Genomic DNA, 18,759 nt, shown 5'->3' with positions numbered 1-18,759 from the left:
CCTTGAGCCTTGCACAATCTTTCCAGGGTCGAATTGATCGACAAGGCTCTCATCATATACTCCCTCCTATCGTGTCTGGGCAGAATTGCAGACACTTTCAATTCAACCCTAACTCACTGCTTTTTTTCAACAGTGACTTGTTAAGTAATTCTGCCGGTCTCCTACTCTTAATATCATTAGTGCCAACGTGTACAACTATATCACCTTTTGTGCCCTTAAAAGATGATATCTGCTCTACAGCATCATCAACCTTTGCCCCTGGCAAACATACCCTGGTCCTGTTCCACCTATCCTTTTTACAAAGTATGTTATAAGTAATACCTACAAAATCTCTGTCTAAGCTAAACTTTAATCCTAAGTATCGTAACTAGGAATATAAAGATACTCTAGAAAATAGCTTAATATGCCAATTTAAGCTAATAAAACAGGAAAAATCTTCTCTATTCCAGGAGCAGTATAAAACTGCCTGCACAAGGCTATTCTCGTTCTCCTTTTGAGGAGAACTTCACTCCAGAATCAAATAACCATTATGGAATGGTGCTAGATATGATACCCATCACCAGGAAATTAAGACATTGCCTCAGCTGCCAAGATCGTAGCGTCTCTTCTGGTACAGTGGTAGAAAATTGATTCCTGTCAATTTTCTGTCACAGCACATTCGGTATTACATTAGTTTGCAAAAAAAAACCTAGGAAGAAACCAACAGTGGGAGTCATTCTGCTGCATGACATGTACATGCACACCTTGTGCTGCGCAACCATAAACCACCTTCTGTAGAGCCCAGTAGTTATTACTTTTTTGGGTAAGGGAGTACTGTGGGTTTACAAATTCAAGATATGAACTGAAGCAGTCTCATCAATTAGCTATGTAGTTAGCTTTACTTGGTGCTGCTGGCATACGTGCATTGCAGTGCAAAAATTTGTCAATAAGGAACAGCGATTCTAAACCAGAGTGCTACAGCCCTTTGGAATGTTATCAGATTCTTAAAGAATTGCTATAATATTACGGTGCCTCCGTAGCCAGGTGGGCAGGAGCAGCAGTGGTAGCACACGCTTCTTGATTAAACCGGGGTTCGAGCCAGTGACCACCAAATACGGAGGATGTGGAAAGGTCAGGGAATGACCACCGCATATCCCTGGAGCAATATGGCCTTAGTTGCTAATGCTCCTAAAAACCAAACAACAAAACAACAGCTACCATATTACAAAATACCATTCAAAGTAAGTCCTGATATCTCTTTCATGTTTTTAACTATTAGCAGACTTTTTGATAAAGGCAGCACAAAAATATTTTTCAAAATCAGATCAATAGATGTTTACTGTTTTGTCTGATTTGTGCTTAAACAAACCAATATTGATAAAATTGATTCAAATGTTAATTAGATGATGTGAAGGATATTGTCAAAAAATTAACAATAAATATATGAGCTTCACTTCCTTGCATTGTCTTGCCAATACTAGTTAGTGTTTTGGCCACCATTATAACTGTCTGCTCTGCTATTATGTTAAGATATTGATTGAATTTTTCTCCACAATGCAGTTGTTACTTTCTCATTTCAACTAAATTAGCATCATAATTGCCTATTCCACAATATCAACAAAAATTGTTTAGAGTATTGATAGAGTAGAGTCAGTCCTCATATAACACGTGTTTACACTACATGAATTCGATCATACACGATTTATAAATTGGGGAATAATATCTTATATAACACTAACCAAATTCGCTTATGCACGATTCGCCTTTGCATTTACAAGAAATGGCAGTCGAACGAAGAATTACCCCAACCGAACGCAACACGTTAGGAATGAAGAAAAAATTCTGAAAATGTATTTTTTATATCAGTGAAGGGGAACCACATTTCACCATAATAATGTGAAAACCAACACAATTCCGTCTATCGGTATAATCGCAAATGCAATTAGATCTAGTTTACTACCAGTTTATAACAGATTCCACTAACAAAAATGCAACTGGAAATTGTTTTTATTGTTTTATGGTAGTAACCCCTAGAAATGTGCTTTAGTAAAATGTTAGGTGTTAATTGTGTATCTCTACCTTTACGGTGTTGTTTATTCAGTTGCTACACGTGCGCAGCTTTGTTTGTGTATCAAGCGTGCGTCCTCGTTTTGTAATTGTGTTTTATTCCCTAAAAATGAGTAAAATACTTAAAAGGTGTGAAAAGGAAGTGTCCTGGTGAAGACACTGCAGATTCAGAGAGAAAAAGGAAAGCAATATCGATAAACAGAGGTGGACTGGGTCAGAAATTCTTACCCGGGAAAATTTATAATGGCCTCATACTATGGTTTATGGCCAAAATCACACCGGCTTCCGGCCCACCAAGGTTTCCCTGGTAAGGCTTATGGTCAGTCCGCCTCTGTCGATAGAGAAAAAAAATGACATTGTGAAACGCTTTGAGCGAAATGAAAGACCATGTGATATTGCACGTGCTACAGACCTAAATGAGGCAACGCCGAGAATTACAAAGAATACAGAGAAAATAAAAACTTTCATAGCAGGAACAACTCAAAGTGTAATTAAAATCCATTAGATTAAGACACAAAGAATTGGAAGAGATGGAACAGCTGTCATCTGTTTGGATAGAAAATCAAACAAAAAACAAGTTTGCTTACGATAGAAGCAAAAGCATTAGCAATATTTTATTACATAATAAAATACGTATTTTATTACGATTATTTATTGTGTTTGGTAATGTTTTGGTTACAAATGTGTGTTCAATCTTGGGTGGTTGGCACCTAACCCTATTTTTCCCACAGGACCTGTTTATATTGCACGATTTTGCATTGCACGAAGGTTTCTTCTAGGAACACAACTATCGTGCTATACGAGGACTGACTGTACTTTTTTAAAATTTCTCTTGATTACTGTTGATATGTTATCTTATTCAGAACTTTGAACCCATTTAAATTAAAATGTACCCATTTTGGTCTTTTAACTTGGACTTACTGTGTAATACAGAAAAATAAAGTACCAAGTATGATTTTATATATATATATATATATATATATATATATATATATATATATATATATATATAAATAAAGTAGTAGTAGTAGTGGCATGTGATGCAAGAAAGCAAGTGTTATGAGCTTATGCAGCATCAGCCAAAAAAAAAAAAAAAAAAAAAAATCACACCATTCCCTCCAAATGCCTGTCCAGTTCCTCCTTAAATTTATTTAACCTATCATCTTCCACAACAGATGGAAGTTTGTTCCAGCAATTAACCACCCGCTGGCTAAAGGCAAATTTCCGCACATCTTATTCTCCACCTGTCTTTTCTTAATTTCAATTTATACCCCCTTAGATTCGTAATCTGAACAAATGGAAGCATCCCATCAGAATTTAGCGTGCTCAACCCATTCAAGGCCTTATACACCTCAATCAGATCACCATGCAGGTGCCTAGTCTCCAGCCACTGCAATTTGCAGAACTTGAGCCTCTCTTGGTAAGAGGATCCCTTCATTCTCCTCACCAATCTTGTTGCCCTTCTCTGTACACGCTCAAGCAAATCTACATCCTTCCTAAAATGAGGCCTCCAGACCTGTACGCAGTACTCAAGGCATGGCCTGACCACTGCCTTATACAGAGGGACAATCACCTCCTTTTCCCTGCTAGCAAAATTCCTATATATCATTGACAAAACCCCATGACCTGCCCTGGCAGTCTGTCTGTATTGCTCAGAAAACTTCATATCTGACTGCACAGTTACTCCCAGGTCTTTTTCATTGTGCACTCAGAGCAGCACCCATTAGTTTTATAATTTTACTTGATTAAGTAAAATTATAAAACTGGGGTATACATAAATACAAAATAAAAATAACTAGCTGTCAGCTGCCTTCCTCAGCTAAAAACTCAATTCACTTTGAGTACGTGACCACAAGCAAAGGAAGGGCCCATTTAAGTACGACTGGAAATCTAATCTCCGAAAGCAGTAAATAGTTAAATTCCCAGCTTTTCTTCCTTTCAACCTATTAAGTTTTTTGGAAATAAGGAGGCTGTTATCCCAAGTTAAAATATGGCTACCTGAACTTATAATTAGAATGCAAAACTTTCTTTCTCCAATTTCAGATTTAGCAAAAATGTGTATTTAAGGCTTGTCCATGATGATATTAATACGAATTGAATGTTGACATTGAAAATAACAATTAGAAAGTTTGATTGTTGGTCCTGGGAACTTTTGGATTAGTTTTTGAATTAGTGAAGTTGTGGGATACTTTTGACGCAGGTATCACTCCCAGAGATGAGACTAAAGTTAGAATTGATGTTTTAGTTGATATAGAAAGTACACTTCTGAATAATAATTTATTCATAATTATAAGATTTAAAAAAAAATTTTTTTAGGATGAAGAAAGTCAAGCATTGATAGCTGCTGATTATGATATTGGACATTTTATTAAAGAGAGAATTGTTCCAAAAGCTGTTCTTTTCTTCACTGGTGAAGCAATAATGGACGAAGAAGTATGTGGATACTTGTAAAAGTTTTCTGTTATTTTTATAAATTTAGTAATAAAAAATTAATGTACGTAATACTGAGAATTTTGTACTTTACGAACTAAGTCAAATGACACACACACATATATATAATACAAATTAAACATAGAAAAGAAAGAATTATACCTAGAAAAGGGAATGAAAGACAATCACAAATGTAAGTGGCAGCATAAAACAAAATCCAACAACACATTGTGTAAACTATAAATGAATATTAATTAGGAGAACAGGAGAAAATGGAAGAGCAAAAAAACAAATAGAAGAGGAAAATAAAGATGCAGTAAAATATGTATTAATTTTGAAATATTTGAAAGTTAAAGGCAAATAAAGTGAAATTAATATGCCAATAATGCAAATTTAGACTTGTACTCACTTGTTAATGAGGAGGCCAAAGCAATGTGAAATATCACAAAAGAAACATAATAAACATATCACTAAAGAAAATAGACTTAAGACAAACCCTAAAGAACAAATAAAAACAACCACTATATCTATTCTCAACAGAGGGCCACTGTATACAACGGCTGTGAATATTACTGCATTTCAAACGTAATGAAAATTACCGCAACTGGCCACAATAAAATGACATCACGGAGGCCTTAATGCAGCAACAGAGAAATGGCGCCTCGGTGGGCAGGAGCAGCAGTGCGTAGCACACGCCTCTTGATTAGACCGGGGTTCGAGCCCGTGAGCCACCAAATGTGGAGAATGCGGAAAGGTCAGGGAATGACCATCGCATATCCCCGGAGCAATATGGCCTTAGTCGCTAATGCTCCTAAAAACCAAATAACAACAACAGAGAAACAGAAAAGATTATAGCACTCGCCGCTAAAAATCAGAATGAAGAAATGAAGTTAACCAGAAATATAAACCAATTATAAAGGGCAGTGTTGAGTATTGCAAAGCAACTAAACACACACTACACATGGGGAGAGCGGTAAAAACTCAACAGAAAACAGAATACCACAAATGTAAGTGGCTGCTCGAAACATATCCAATAATAGTGTGTATGTAGTATAATAGTAATAGATACAGGTATAATTATAAAGGTATGTTTTTGAAGGATTATAGACTTGAGGTACTACTTTGTATAGTAGAAAGAACCCAATGACCATAAATAAATGTCGATGAGTTGATAATGAACGTTGCTAGTAGAGAATGGGTGGTAGTCTTATAAAACCGGAAGTCGAAATCGTGGAATACAGTCTGAGGTTGATATCATGTAATAAAACAGTTGTACCTGTAAAATAAACTGATCACATGCAGGAATTGTCCCTACTTGTTATTTGAGAGATTCTTTACTGTGATGGCATTACCTATGTAGAAGGAGATGTACAATTGTTTTAATGTGGTTGGAGGGTGCAGTCTGACACTGCAGTAGTATACACAGATATTTCAAAGAAAACTTTAAAACAAATATGATTGTACTGGATTATAGTAATAGCCATAGTACAGGCAAGGAATCCACAAGCTTTTGCTGCACTGGCTGGGGTTAAAAAAAAGTGCATAAGAAAATACAAATTATTTGCTTCCCTCATGCAGGAAACTATCCAGTTGACCTTTGAATTTATTCAACTGTCAGCCTCAGCTAACGAAGGCAACTTGTTTCAGCAATCAGTGACTCGCTGGCTAAAATAAACTTATACAATCTAGTCTAAACATCTTCCCCTGTAATTTAAATTTATGCCACCAAGTTCTTGGAATTCTTAATACAGCAATACCTCGCTTAGCACAGCTTCAAACAGCACAGGTTTCACTATAACATGGTTTTCAATTAAGTTTAGTCAAATTTACTGTACATATTAAAACTCATTCAATACCCTAGACACGTACTGTATATATATATATATATATGCAATGTGCAACAATGTTCAGTATTCTTAATTTCATCTTGTTTTTGAGATATGACAGCTTTTCAAACTTTTCATTTCACATTTTTTTACCCCTTTAAATACAATCGAATATATATCTGCATCTTGGCTAGAAATCACTGCCAACAACATGCATTCTTTTGGCAGCATGTTTTGCCCCATTTGGTAAATGATTTCACTGGTTTTGAATCGCAAGTTCAGACAACTGTCGAAGACATTGTGAAGAATGGAAAAGACTTGGGATTCGAAACTTTGGACACTATCGATGTATGACTGCATTGACTCGCATGTGACTTAGATGGTGCAACTCTCCTTGAAATTGATGAGCAAACTGTATATGAAGAAGAGGAAAACAATTCTGAAGTGGCACCAAAAGTATTTTCAACAGAAGATTGGGGAAAGTTTTTTGGGAGGTTGACATGGCCTGCGAGGTGATCATGAACGGAGATCCGAATGTTGAACATGCATCAAGATACGGCAAATTTTACAAGATGGGATTCAATGCTACAAAGACATGAATGCCAAGAAAAAGAAAAGACGACTTCACCAGACTTCATTATTGAAATACCTAAATAAACAACCGCTATTTTAAAGCTTTTTTTCTCGTCTCTCATGATGTTACCGTTTCATTAAAAAAAATTTTGCAATATTTTTTATTTCAAATCCTTTTAATTGGCTATCAAGTGCAAATTGTTTATATATTTATTATAATTTGTTTATAGACTTTCTCTGATATGCATTCAATTAAAACCCATTATAATTATACCTCAATCAGCACGGTTTCACATAACACGGAACAGTTTTGGTATCAATTATCAGTGCTATGTGGGGTATTGCTGTATCTGTCAACTAGTATGTAGTATGCTCTGTATTGTATTTTTATTTCTACTTACATTATGTGTTAGAATACAATATAAGGGTGAAATCACACCAACCACATTCAGGAATTGAACCTCACTTGTTATTTGAGGGATTCTTTACTGTGAGGGCATACACCCATGTAGAATAAAATATAAGAATATTTTCTAACACTATCAAGGCAGTGTTAAATGGGTTGACAAATGTGGGAGGGTGGAATGTTCAGACTAATGGTTTTAACAGCAAAGCAGAAGTAAAATTGATATATCGTTCTGCTTCTATTGGGACATGCAGCAGCATGAAAAACATGGTGTGGTTGATTACAGAGCTGCTGGGGGGGACAAATATGAGGGATATGTCTGTCATTTAGAGCAAAAATAGGTGCATGTGTACTTGCATTGTATATTAATGCTATGCTAGGAGTAGAGTAAAGTGGTATGGAGGGAGTTGTGCTCTTGGGTAAGAAGTACATTGTCTAAGGCAGTTGCACCTGGTTGATGTGGGTGTCCAGTGTAATGTTGACACAGGTTGTGACAAGCACTGGAAAAACAAAAATGATAGGTGTATGTTACAGCCGAATAATTGAGTATAAATGAACAGCCATACAGACAGATAGTGGGCTAGTAAAACAGTGTCTTATCTTGGGAGGATTTTAACTTTCTAGATATTGAGTAGAATTTGTGGAGTGCTCACTTACACAGTAGCGGAACGTTTCTGGATTTATTGGAAAACTTCTGTACACCAATGTGTTAGAGAGGCAATATTCTTGATATGATTTTCAGCAGAAACTCTTCATGCATTAAGAATCTCTCCAGGAACAGAACTACCAGTTGGAAAAGAACAGTGTATTGATGTAGAATTTACTTAAAAGTATATCATACTGTTAAGGGATTTTGCCTTTGTAAAGATGACTATGGTGGTCTTAGTTTTTGAATTCTTCAGTGGGACCAACTGCAAATTCTAGGTGGGAAATATTTGGGGAAGTAATCATGGAAAAGCTTTTTATATCAACCAAGTGATATTCCATGTTAGATCTTTAATAGATGCTAGATGGAATGATGTGAAATTATCAAGATACAGAGAAGCTGCAGTAAATATAAACTAGTCACATCATGGGGGGAATAGGCAAGCTAAAAATGATTACAAGAAGTGTCTGGCTAAGAATGCAAAGAAAAGTAGCAATGATTGTTTTACTTTTTGTTAAAACAAGGGATTCTATTCAGATTGCTGACAAACTTGAATAAATATTTTGCATCTGCATTCACACATTGAAAAGTTTTTAGGGATGGGGATATCAGAAGTGTACCATGTTATAACTGTCAGCTAAATGATTTTGTGATAACTGAAAAGAAAGTGCAAAAAATCGTTAAAGCTAAAAAGTAAGTAAAACCATTGCTGGTGGATTCTATCCAGTTATATTAAAGAAGCAACAGAAGCAGCAAACCTTTTGTCATAATTGTGAGAGAATCCTTAAATTTTTGTGGAGGAGATTAGAGATCCCCTATTTATAAAGTGAGGTCAAGAGGGTGAATGAGATTAACTTCTGTTAATGAAAAATAGTCATTTGGCAGAAAAACATGAATTTAAGTTGAGCTCTTGCCTGACCTGTCTGATTGACTTAATTTTTTTTTAAAATTAATTTAGTCTTGTATATATAACTAATTATAGTAGGGGAAAATAATAATTTGCAGTATTGGTGATTCTGATAGGGAACAAAAGAAACTAGTACATTACTGATATGATTTGTTGGTAAAAAAAATTAATCAGAACTGTGTATATTAATTTATACCCCCTTCTTTTTCACTAAGTATGATGAAGAAGATGAAGAGGAAGAGGATGATGAAGAAGATGAGGAAGTTGAAGATGAAGATGATGACAGTGATGCTAATCCTCAGGTAAAATAGGTAATTAGCACCACACCCAAATTTTAGGTGTGATAAATTTGGTATTCAGAATTGCTGATATATTTATTTCAGTCTTCAGCTTTTATTTTTCTTAATATTATTTATATATTTATTATTATTATCAGTTCTGGAATTTGTTTTTTCTGACCTACAGAGAGCCCATCATATATAAGAAATCCCTGTAGACACATCATTAAAACAGATGTGACAGCAGTAAAGTTGCTGTTGAATGGAAATTTTAACTTTTATTCAGTGGTAGTGTCTGGTTTGGAGAAACTTGTACATTTAAAATAACTGGTAAACTGGACACTTAAAATAACTGGTAATTTAGCCTTTATTTCTTGGCAGTTAGTCTGCTAGAAAGGTATACCACTAGCTAAATTTCAGAATTGTATTGGTGTTTTCAATGGGCATCAGTACTGCAGAAAAGCATGCATTATGCTTTCAAAGATGCGTCTATATTATAGTTTTGAAAATAGATACGAAGAGTTCAGACTCTTACAGGTTTGCTAATTAAAATAATGGGTAATCTGCTTTCTGCATCTACTTGAGTTAAGGGAAAATTGACAGGCTAGAGAAAAATCTGAATAATTTTTTGGAAGTTAACTATAAGCATTTCTGGCGGGCTTTTTTTTTTTTTTTTAATTTAAATTGGTTTGTTAGTTTGTAAAGCTATGAGTATTTTTATTTTAAATGTTCCTTAAAATTCTTGAAATTATTTTAGATGGAATTTCTGTTTTAATGAAGTTGTTTATTTAATATTCTCAATAGTTTATAGTGTTTTTAGTGCTGAAACTTACCAATGGTTACATATGTCAGCAGACTTTTCCTACCTGTAACTTGGATGCCTGCCTCCCAGGCTGTGGTTCTTTTCACTGAGATGCAATAATTCCCCTTGGTGCTTTAATTTTTGCTGAGAATGGATGCATTTTGGCCCATATTTTGAACCGTAAACTACACTTTTATTTGTGCAATGAGCTTTTTTGTCATGCAGCTTCTTTGTTTTTAGGATTTTTTAAATCCATTTTCTTTAATTTATATATTGTAAAATTAGACACTAAGGTCATTTTAAATTGTTGCTTATTTGATAAAGCCCTTAAAATATCTTGGGATGGGGGTGGATTTAGAAGGATGGGTATGAACTGTTAAGAATCACTGCCCACTTGCAAGAATTCCACAAAAGGATGAAGCACTGTTTGTACAATGCAGAACTGATTTAATTCTAGAATTTTAGCACAAAGCAAATTGTAACAGTTGTGAAAGTTAGGTGGTTAAACATTGTTTAGTAGTGTAGTAATTTTTAAGATTTCATTTACCTTTCAAATTGTCTAAAATAATACAAATGGCTTATGTCTCAGTACTTACAACCCCCCCCCTCCCCAAAGCATTCAACCCGCTTATTGGAAACTGGTTAAAATCTCAGATTTCAAATAATTCAATTTCAGCCAAACCCGATTCATTTGAGGATCTATTCCATAATTCCAATCTGTTCGTTTATATAATAACCTTTCACGTGGGCCGTGTTGTAAGCTTTAATAAAGTCCGGGTATGTAGTGTTCAGAGTTGTATTTTGCATCCAGCTGTTTTATGACTTTATTTATAGTAGTTAATTGGACTGGTCAGGCTGGGTATCTCCTTTGCGAACCCATGTTATGATCCATTTTTCAGCTTTCAGTTCTTAACAAGGTGATCCTGTATTGTGACTTCAGCCACAGACATCTGGGGATTATTCTTATCAGATATCTGATTTTTCTTGTTCATAATTTTGTTAACAGATCTGGTAATGTGTCAGTTGACAAGTTATGTACTATTATGAAAATTGTTATCCTTTTGGTTAACCATTTTGACCAGGGGTGAGCTACATCCGGCCCGCAGTAGTTTTAAAAATATATTTATTACTATATATACCAGGCCCGGGCAAACTATGGCCCGCGGGCCGCATGCGGCCCGCCACACATTTGTGTGCGGCCCGCGAGCTTTAATTGTATTTTCGAAAAAAGTTTACTTATTTTATGCCCTTTGCGACGCCTTTTTGAAAAATAAATTTGTACAGTCCATTCCGGTTATTTGGGACACATCGGGACTAGTGCATTTTGGCTTGATTAAGCGGCTGCCCCAATTATCCGAAGTTTCACGTAAATAGTTAAAAATGCAATGTACTCCCCCTTTACAATTGTTTCACTGTACAATCAAATCACATTACGATGGAGTCAGCATCGTAATGTGATTTGATAGGTAGCATGTAAAGTACCGTTCACTATTACAATGTGCAGTAAGCGCCGGTCATTGTGATCACGTTTGTGAATTGAATTTTAATTCTATTAAACAGCGATTCTAATTAGCGAAAATAGGAGGAATATTATCCACAGGTTATAAAAGTAAAGTTATATTAAACAGCACAAATTTACCCTTTATTACCTTACTAATTAAAAAATTAAATGATACGTGAAAATCGGAAGAATATACGTGATAATCGGAAGAATTAATACGTACTGTAATATGTACATACGAACTAGTTGACATTTCTGTTCACTGACATTTGTGGGTGGGGGTTAAAATTTAAAACAGTAAAAAGATAAGCAATCAATAACAAAGAACACAGCACACACAAATTGCAAGTAACAGGATACGCGCAAGTGAGAACGGAGTAACGAGTTACAAAGATTTAAAAATAGGAATGAAGAGAAGATCTGAAAATTAAGTTTTTTATATGATTGAAGATTTCATGGAAGTGTAAACACATTTCACCATAATAACCCACAGAATTCCAGCTGTCGTTATTATCGCAAATTCAATAAGATCGAGTTTACTGTCCGTTTATGATAGATTTCACTAACAGAAAAGCCCAATACACAGGTGACTGCTAATTGTTTTTATTGTTTTATGGTTGTGACCTCCAGAATTTCGACCAAACCATGTGGTACCGTCGGAGACAATCGTAGGGTAATCTCCAGTGCTGGGGTCTCCTGCCCCGATTAAACGGCATGCTGTCCCAATTCCAACGGGCCCTTTTATAACAATATAATTTGCGATTATAAACTAACCGCGCGAAACTACAGTAACAGACAACTGGTGATGACGACAACAGCTTTGCTGAGGTGGCGGAGTAATAGGATAGAACTGCTGACTGCCCTCAGTTCCAGTCTGTTTTCTCTGACGGTCATCCCGCAGTTAGTTTTTTGCGTTATCTTCGGTTATCATCTTTGGTGCCAGTAGCGATAAAAATATTTACGTCCTTTTAAAAATGAATAAAAAACGAAAAATTCAACAAGAGCATCGTGTCTTCAATGAAGAGTGGAGCACAAAATATTTTTTTGCTAACATAAATAATAAGCCTATTTGTCTCATCTGCCGGGAGAGTGTCTCAGTGTTGAAAGAGTACAACATTAAAAGACATTTCACTACTAAACATTCCGAATATGGTGCCAATTTAACTCCGGAAGCGAGAAAGAAAACTGCTGATGGATTGATTCAAAATTTATCTAGACAACAAAATGTGTTTACGCGGGTAACTAAGGAACAAGAAGCTACTGTAGAGGCAAGTTTTGTTATTTCTCATATAATTGCAAAAAGCAACAAGCCTTTTTCTGATGGAGACTATATTAAAGAATGTATGACTGAAGCTTGTGGAATTATATGTCCTGACATTAAACACAAATTTGAGAATATAAGTTTATCTCGGCGAACCATAGTAAGAAGAATTGAATGTATCGATACAAATTTGAATGAACAATTATTATCAGTATTAGAATCCATAACATGGTACTCGATAGCTCTCGACGAAAGTAACGACCAAAAGAATACTGCGCAGTTATTAATTTTCATACGTGGATGTACCTCTAATTTTGAAATTATTGAAGAGCTTCTTTCGGTGGAATCTCTTAAAGACCAAACAACGGGAGCAGATATATTTGAAAAAGTTGAAAAATGCTTAACAAGATATAATCTACAATGGAACAAAATGGTAAGCGTAACAACTGACGGAGCACCAAGTTTGACAGGTAAAAATGTTGGAGCGTTAAAGAAAATTCAGGATAAAATTTGTGAAAATTATCCTGATTATAATTTAATTACAATTCATTGTATTATACATCAACAAGTATTATGTAAAAATGTGTTAAAAGTTGAACATGTCACATCTTGTATTATTAAACTAGTAAATTTAATACGATCGAGGGGCCTGAAACACAGACAATTCATTAATTTTCTTCAAGATATTGAATCCGAGTACACAGATATTCCTTATCATAGCCAAATTCGATGGCTTAGCTTAGGAAAAGTTCTTCGGCGAGTATGGGATCTTAAAGATGACATCATTTTATTTTTAAAACTGAAAAATATTATGGACTTTCCCGAATTAACTGATAATAACTGGATTTGTGATTTTGCGTTTACCCTGGACATCGTGACACACTTAAATACTTTCAACACCGTGTTACAAGGGAAAAATTTATACGCCCATGATATGGTAAAAAGTTTGAATGGATTTCAATTAAAACTCCAGTTGTTCCTTCGACATTTATTAATTAACAAGGTAGACCACTTTCCAACCATGAAGTTGCTGAAGATTCCAGAAAATAAATTTGAAAAATATTGTGAAATTATCAGCGCTTTGAATGACGACTTTTCACGAAGATTTGGCGACTTCCGAAAAATTGAGACAAGTTTGGCAATAGTGCGCGACCCATTTTCAATAGAAATTGATAGTGCACCGAGTGAACTACAGCTTCAGATTATAGATCTGCAGTGTGATACCGATCTGAGAGAATTGCACCGTCGTGAGGAAATCTGTAAATTTTACAATACTCTTAATTCGGACAAATTCGACGAACTTAAAGATTTTGCCCGAAAAATGTTGGTTATTTTTGGATCAACTTACATATGTGAACAAACATTTTCCATCATGAATCTAAATAAAAATTGTTTACGATCAAGCATCACCGATGAACATTTACAAGCAGTTTTAAGAATCTCAACTACAAAATTAACACCCGAAATTAAAAAAATGGTAAAAGATGTAAAACAGTTCCATTCATCTCATTAAATTCTTGGTTGTTAGAGAATAATTTTTTGTTGTATTTCTTCTTCATGATAACAAATAATATATGTATATCTAAAAATAGGAATTTACGTGCGGCCCGGCCTTCTTTGTGAATTTCTAATGTGGCCCTTCAGCCAAAAAGTTTGCCCAGGCCTGATATATACAGTGAGACCCCAACATCAGATGGTCATTCGTTCCACAAAACCCATTTTATGTTGAAAATATTACGTTGAAACCAATAATGTATTGATTTCCTGTAATTCATTCCTCAACATCACATAAAATAGGTGTTTCTTACATGTTATACTTCATTTTTACTTTAAAAATTAGTGTTTTATAAAGATTATTTAATAAATAGTCATAAAACACCTTAAAATAAAAAAAAAAAAAACAAATTACCATTTACCTTAGACTTGAAGTGCAAGCTGATGAAATCGGTGGTGGTGGTGGTGTGGGGCTATATCAAGCATCAGGTGTTTTTTCTGTCTTTTGTTGCTACGGGCAAAGAAACTGTCAAAAGTGGACTTTTTTATGACTTTTTTTGTATCTTCCTGAAGTAAGAAATTACTGTTTTCCATTTTGCATATGAGTTCAGTGTTTTTAGTAGCACTTCTCTTAAACACTCCCAACAAGAAATGACAGTCCAACTCTTCAGCTGACACTTTTGAGTGTCTTTTTCTTCCTCTCCAGTGTCATTCTCCGTAATTTCTCCAACTCTTGTAGCTCCTCTATTGTTAGCTTGTGCCTATGAGCGTCAATAAGGTCCTTCACATCCTCTTTTCCAACCTCCAGACCCATTTATTTACCAAGGGTGACAGTATCACAGTCATCTTTAAATCCATCAACGTTATGGATAATTAAAGGTCAGATGTTTTTCAAGGCTGAATTTAAGCACGTGGTGGAAATGTCGTTCTGAGAACTTACAATCCATCGTATTGAACTTTGACCTACAAAAACCTTTGAGGATGAGAACATTTTCACCAGAGGTCACTGCAAAGCAACTTGCGAATATTTTCGTGGTGTAGATTTTCTTGAAGTTTGTAATCACTTGCTGGTCCATTGGTTGAAAAAGAGTGGTTGTTGGGTTGCACAATTTGACTTGGAACAAAGTTAAATTGTGCCTCAAGAGGTTGAACAAGGTTGGAATCGTGACCTGGCACACTATCCAGCAGGAGCAGTGCCTTCACGGGAAGCTTATTTTTCTCAAGATAACTCTTCACTGACTTTCAACACTTTATATTTGTCACTTTTTTTGAAGTGCTCGAACTAGCCTCTGCTGGCTTTAAAGTCTTCAAATTGCACAGCACTGCCACTGGTCGATGAAGCTCTAAATTTCAGATCGTCACAGATCTGAAACAGTCATACGAGTGATGTTCCGAGTGCCACGTGTTGAACAATAAAAAAGACTAATTGGTTGAGAACAATTGTAAGAGTGATGTTCCACGTGGCACTCATCTGAAAATTTCCACCCATGTATCATTACAGCTATATCGGAAAGCCATCGGTACCTGCAAATATCATCGCTCCTTAAAATAAACGATTGTATAGAAGTTTTATCGGTCCCTGAGAATATCTTAAGTTGAGGTCCCATATATATTTTTAAATTAATGGAATTTCTGATCTAAATATTAGAAAATATGCTGTGCATTGCTACTAAAAAAATAGATTTGCTGATAAAAATAAGCAGTATCAAATCTCATTAAATATAAAAATATTGCAATTTTTGTTAGTGGAATTCTATTTGTCTTTTGTTACTATAATTGTATTTTTGTCATTTTTTATTGTGAATTTGTATTTCGGTTTTCTTATTAATAAAATTTATATGTACATGTATATATAAATATATATACATGTGCATATAATTAATATAGTCAATAAATAACATAGCTTTTTGACAATTTTTTTTTTCATTATATATCATTACACCATTTTAATAATCCTAAAAATCGCGGCAAACTATAAAACAATTTGGCCCACGTGTACTTCACGGACGTTTCATTTTGCCCACCCCTGATTTAGATAATTACACTAGAAGAAAACATCATGGCTGCCCATAATGAATTAATTGTGAGTTATGAAGTGTAGTTTTATCATATAAAAATAATCACATTAAGTTACTTGCTACACAATGGAATTAATAATTGGCAGTGTTTCTAGATTTCATTTCGAATCTTGAAACGTCACTTTAACCTGGCAACAAATGGTGCAAAACTCATTACACAAACAGTGGCACTGCACCCACTGTTTGTGTAAAGAAAAGGTACTGCAAAATTAAGCAAATTATCACTATTATTCCAAAAAATCACAAAAAAATAATTCTTTGGAAAATTAAAAAAGCATATTAACAAAAACATGGACTGAACTGCTCTTAGTCTGAATTCACCATCTTTCAGTCTTAATTGACTTGAGACTTAATTGTGAAAATTTTAAATGTGTGAATGCAAATTTCTTATGTGCAGAAATACTTTCAAAAAAGTCAATAAAACATGTCCATATTAGATACTCTTCTGCCCTTGACTTTAAAAATTTTTTCAATATTTTATGTAAAAGTTGGCATGCTTCACTGTGTGAAACCTGATACCTACTTATCTTGCTTCCTGTGGAGTAATGTCCATCTTGGATGAATATCGTGCATTTGTGTGTCCTTACAATGTGCAAACTGTCTTTCAGAAACAACTCCTATGCGACTGTAGGTGTTTATTTAACTTGTGGAAGTGGACTAATCTTGAATTTTAAACAAATGTGAAATTCTAAATTTTATAACAGTCAGTGCCTGCAGTACTATTCATGCAAATTAAAAAAAAGTGTTGTGTAAATATTTTCCAGGATGTATTTTAGTAATGTTTGACTAATTATTAATTAATGATTAACGGGAGTGTTTCCCCTTACGGAACACTTGCAAATCAGAATCCTTCCAAGCAACCCTAATATATTTAAAAACGGTAATAAATATGTACAAATTTAATTTAAAAATGATGGAACATTTGCAGAACCTGTTCTATGGGTTCTCACAGAACATTTTGAAACTAGCTCTAAAGAATTTTTCAGTTATACTTTTTTTTACTGGTTTTGAAATTAAATTTATGTAGTTATAGAATATGAGGTAGCTTGAAAACGAATTTTGATTAGAACATATTCTTGAATTCAACATTTAAGTTTTTTTCTGCTAGTAGTTAGTAATAGTTTAATTTCAACTATGCCAAATATGTGAACCTTGAATGTTTTAATTGAAAATTTGAAGTTAAGAAATATTTTCCATTCTCTTTAATACTATTAATAAGTTATCATTAATATAATGTTACTTTGTTTCTCTCCAGTCGAAAAGAGCAACCAAGAAAGACCAGCAACAACAACCACCAGAATGTAAACAGCAATGACTATAGTGCCAAGGCAGTGAGACTGAACTCAACACCACTTCATGTTGGGGCCTTTTGTAACAGTCTGCTCCTGTTCTGTATGAAAATAAGAGGAGGAAACATGCTTTGGAGCATTGTAAAAAAATTTAAAAACTTAGTGTCTGTGTTTGCCTTTCTTTGAGACTGATAACAGTTTGTTTTAGAGGAGTTACTTTACCTTCCAAATTTTCCTTCAGGATACGTGCATTTTGTTTGCTGTATGAAATGCAATTATAGGAGAATGCTCCAGGGGTAAGATCTCTAATGAACGGTTGTTCTATTCCCTCCTGTTTGTAAATTTAAATCGTATTTTTCAGATTTCTTCCCCAACCTCGCCTGTGTTTTGTATGCAGTTTTTAAAAACTTTGATGCTTAGATCTGCTACAAGTGTTAATAAATTGGTTCTTGTACAAGTCTGCAGTGCTATATATTTTTTATATAATGGGAACATTTATAAAAATTTTTGCCAAATCGTAAATTAAAACACTACCCTAATTGTCATTATGCTCATACTGAACTCAAACAGAAATAAAGCATTTATTGTTCCTGTTATAATGCAAGTTGTTATTACTGTAGCATTCACTTAGATGACATAATAAACATTTAATATGTTTAAAAGTATTGGTGCTTTTTGAATAAATCAGGGAAAAAAACAGCTTTTTACAAATTAGATGTTTAACATAATCACAAACTGAATTGAATCTATTTCAAGTGTAGATTCTGTTTCATTGGCAGCAGATATAACAGTATTCCATCAGCTTTGATTAAAATCAGTGTTCAATGATTAGATTTGGGAATGTTCTAAATTTTGGACAACAGTGTTTACAGCTGCAACACCACTTGTTAATGAGTTCCCTTGCCTCCGTGAAAGATGTTTTCATTATTGACATCTTTCCTGGATCTTGCTGTAATCGTTAATCTTTTTGAATGGATGTGTACATTTGAGTGTTGTTAGTCTTGTTCCTTATTTCAAATATCATTGTACAAGATGAGTTATTACCTTTCTGTTTATAAGAGGTATCCAGATGCTTTCATTAGCTAATCTTATAAGATTTAGATTTTGTTCCTTAAGTTGAATGTGTGTGTGTTTATTATTTGTACCCATATCTGTAATATGTAATACTCTAGATGTAAAATTCTGTTACAACAAATACTATTTCAATGAAAATTTCACCGTA

General features: G+C 34.4%; 1 protein-coding gene across 2 annotated transcripts in view; it reads left to right on the top strand.

The window, feature by feature from the left end:
- Positions 1-17,997, top strand: part of LOC150079843 (nucleosome assembly protein 1-like 1) — a 103,996-nt gene extending 85,999 nt beyond the window's left edge. For both annotated transcript variants that reach the window (XM_090382425.1, XM_090382426.1), the window contains exons 13-15: positions 4,363-4,479; positions 9,050-9,136; positions 17,504-17,997. In XM_090382425.1, coding sequence (XP_090238551.1) covers positions 4,363-4,479; positions 9,050-9,136; positions 17,504-17,563 — 264 coding nt within the window. In that variant the 3' untranslated portion in view covers positions 17,564-17,997. The remainder of the gene's footprint in view (positions 1-4,362; positions 4,480-9,049; positions 9,137-17,503) is intronic.
- Positions 17,998-18,759: the final 762 nt, after the last annotated feature.

The sequence above is a fragment of the Mastigoproctus giganteus genome, chromosome 10, assembly GCF_048544385.1.
Source record: "Mastigoproctus giganteus isolate SK-2022 chromosome 10, ASM4854438v1, whole genome shotgun sequence".
In the NCBI taxonomy this organism is placed as follows: domain Eukaryota; kingdom Metazoa; phylum Arthropoda; class Arachnida; order Uropygi; family Thelyphonidae; genus Mastigoproctus; species Mastigoproctus giganteus.
The sequence above is the reverse complement of the archived record's forward strand: the minus strand, read 5'-3'. Positions and strand labels throughout refer to the sequence as shown.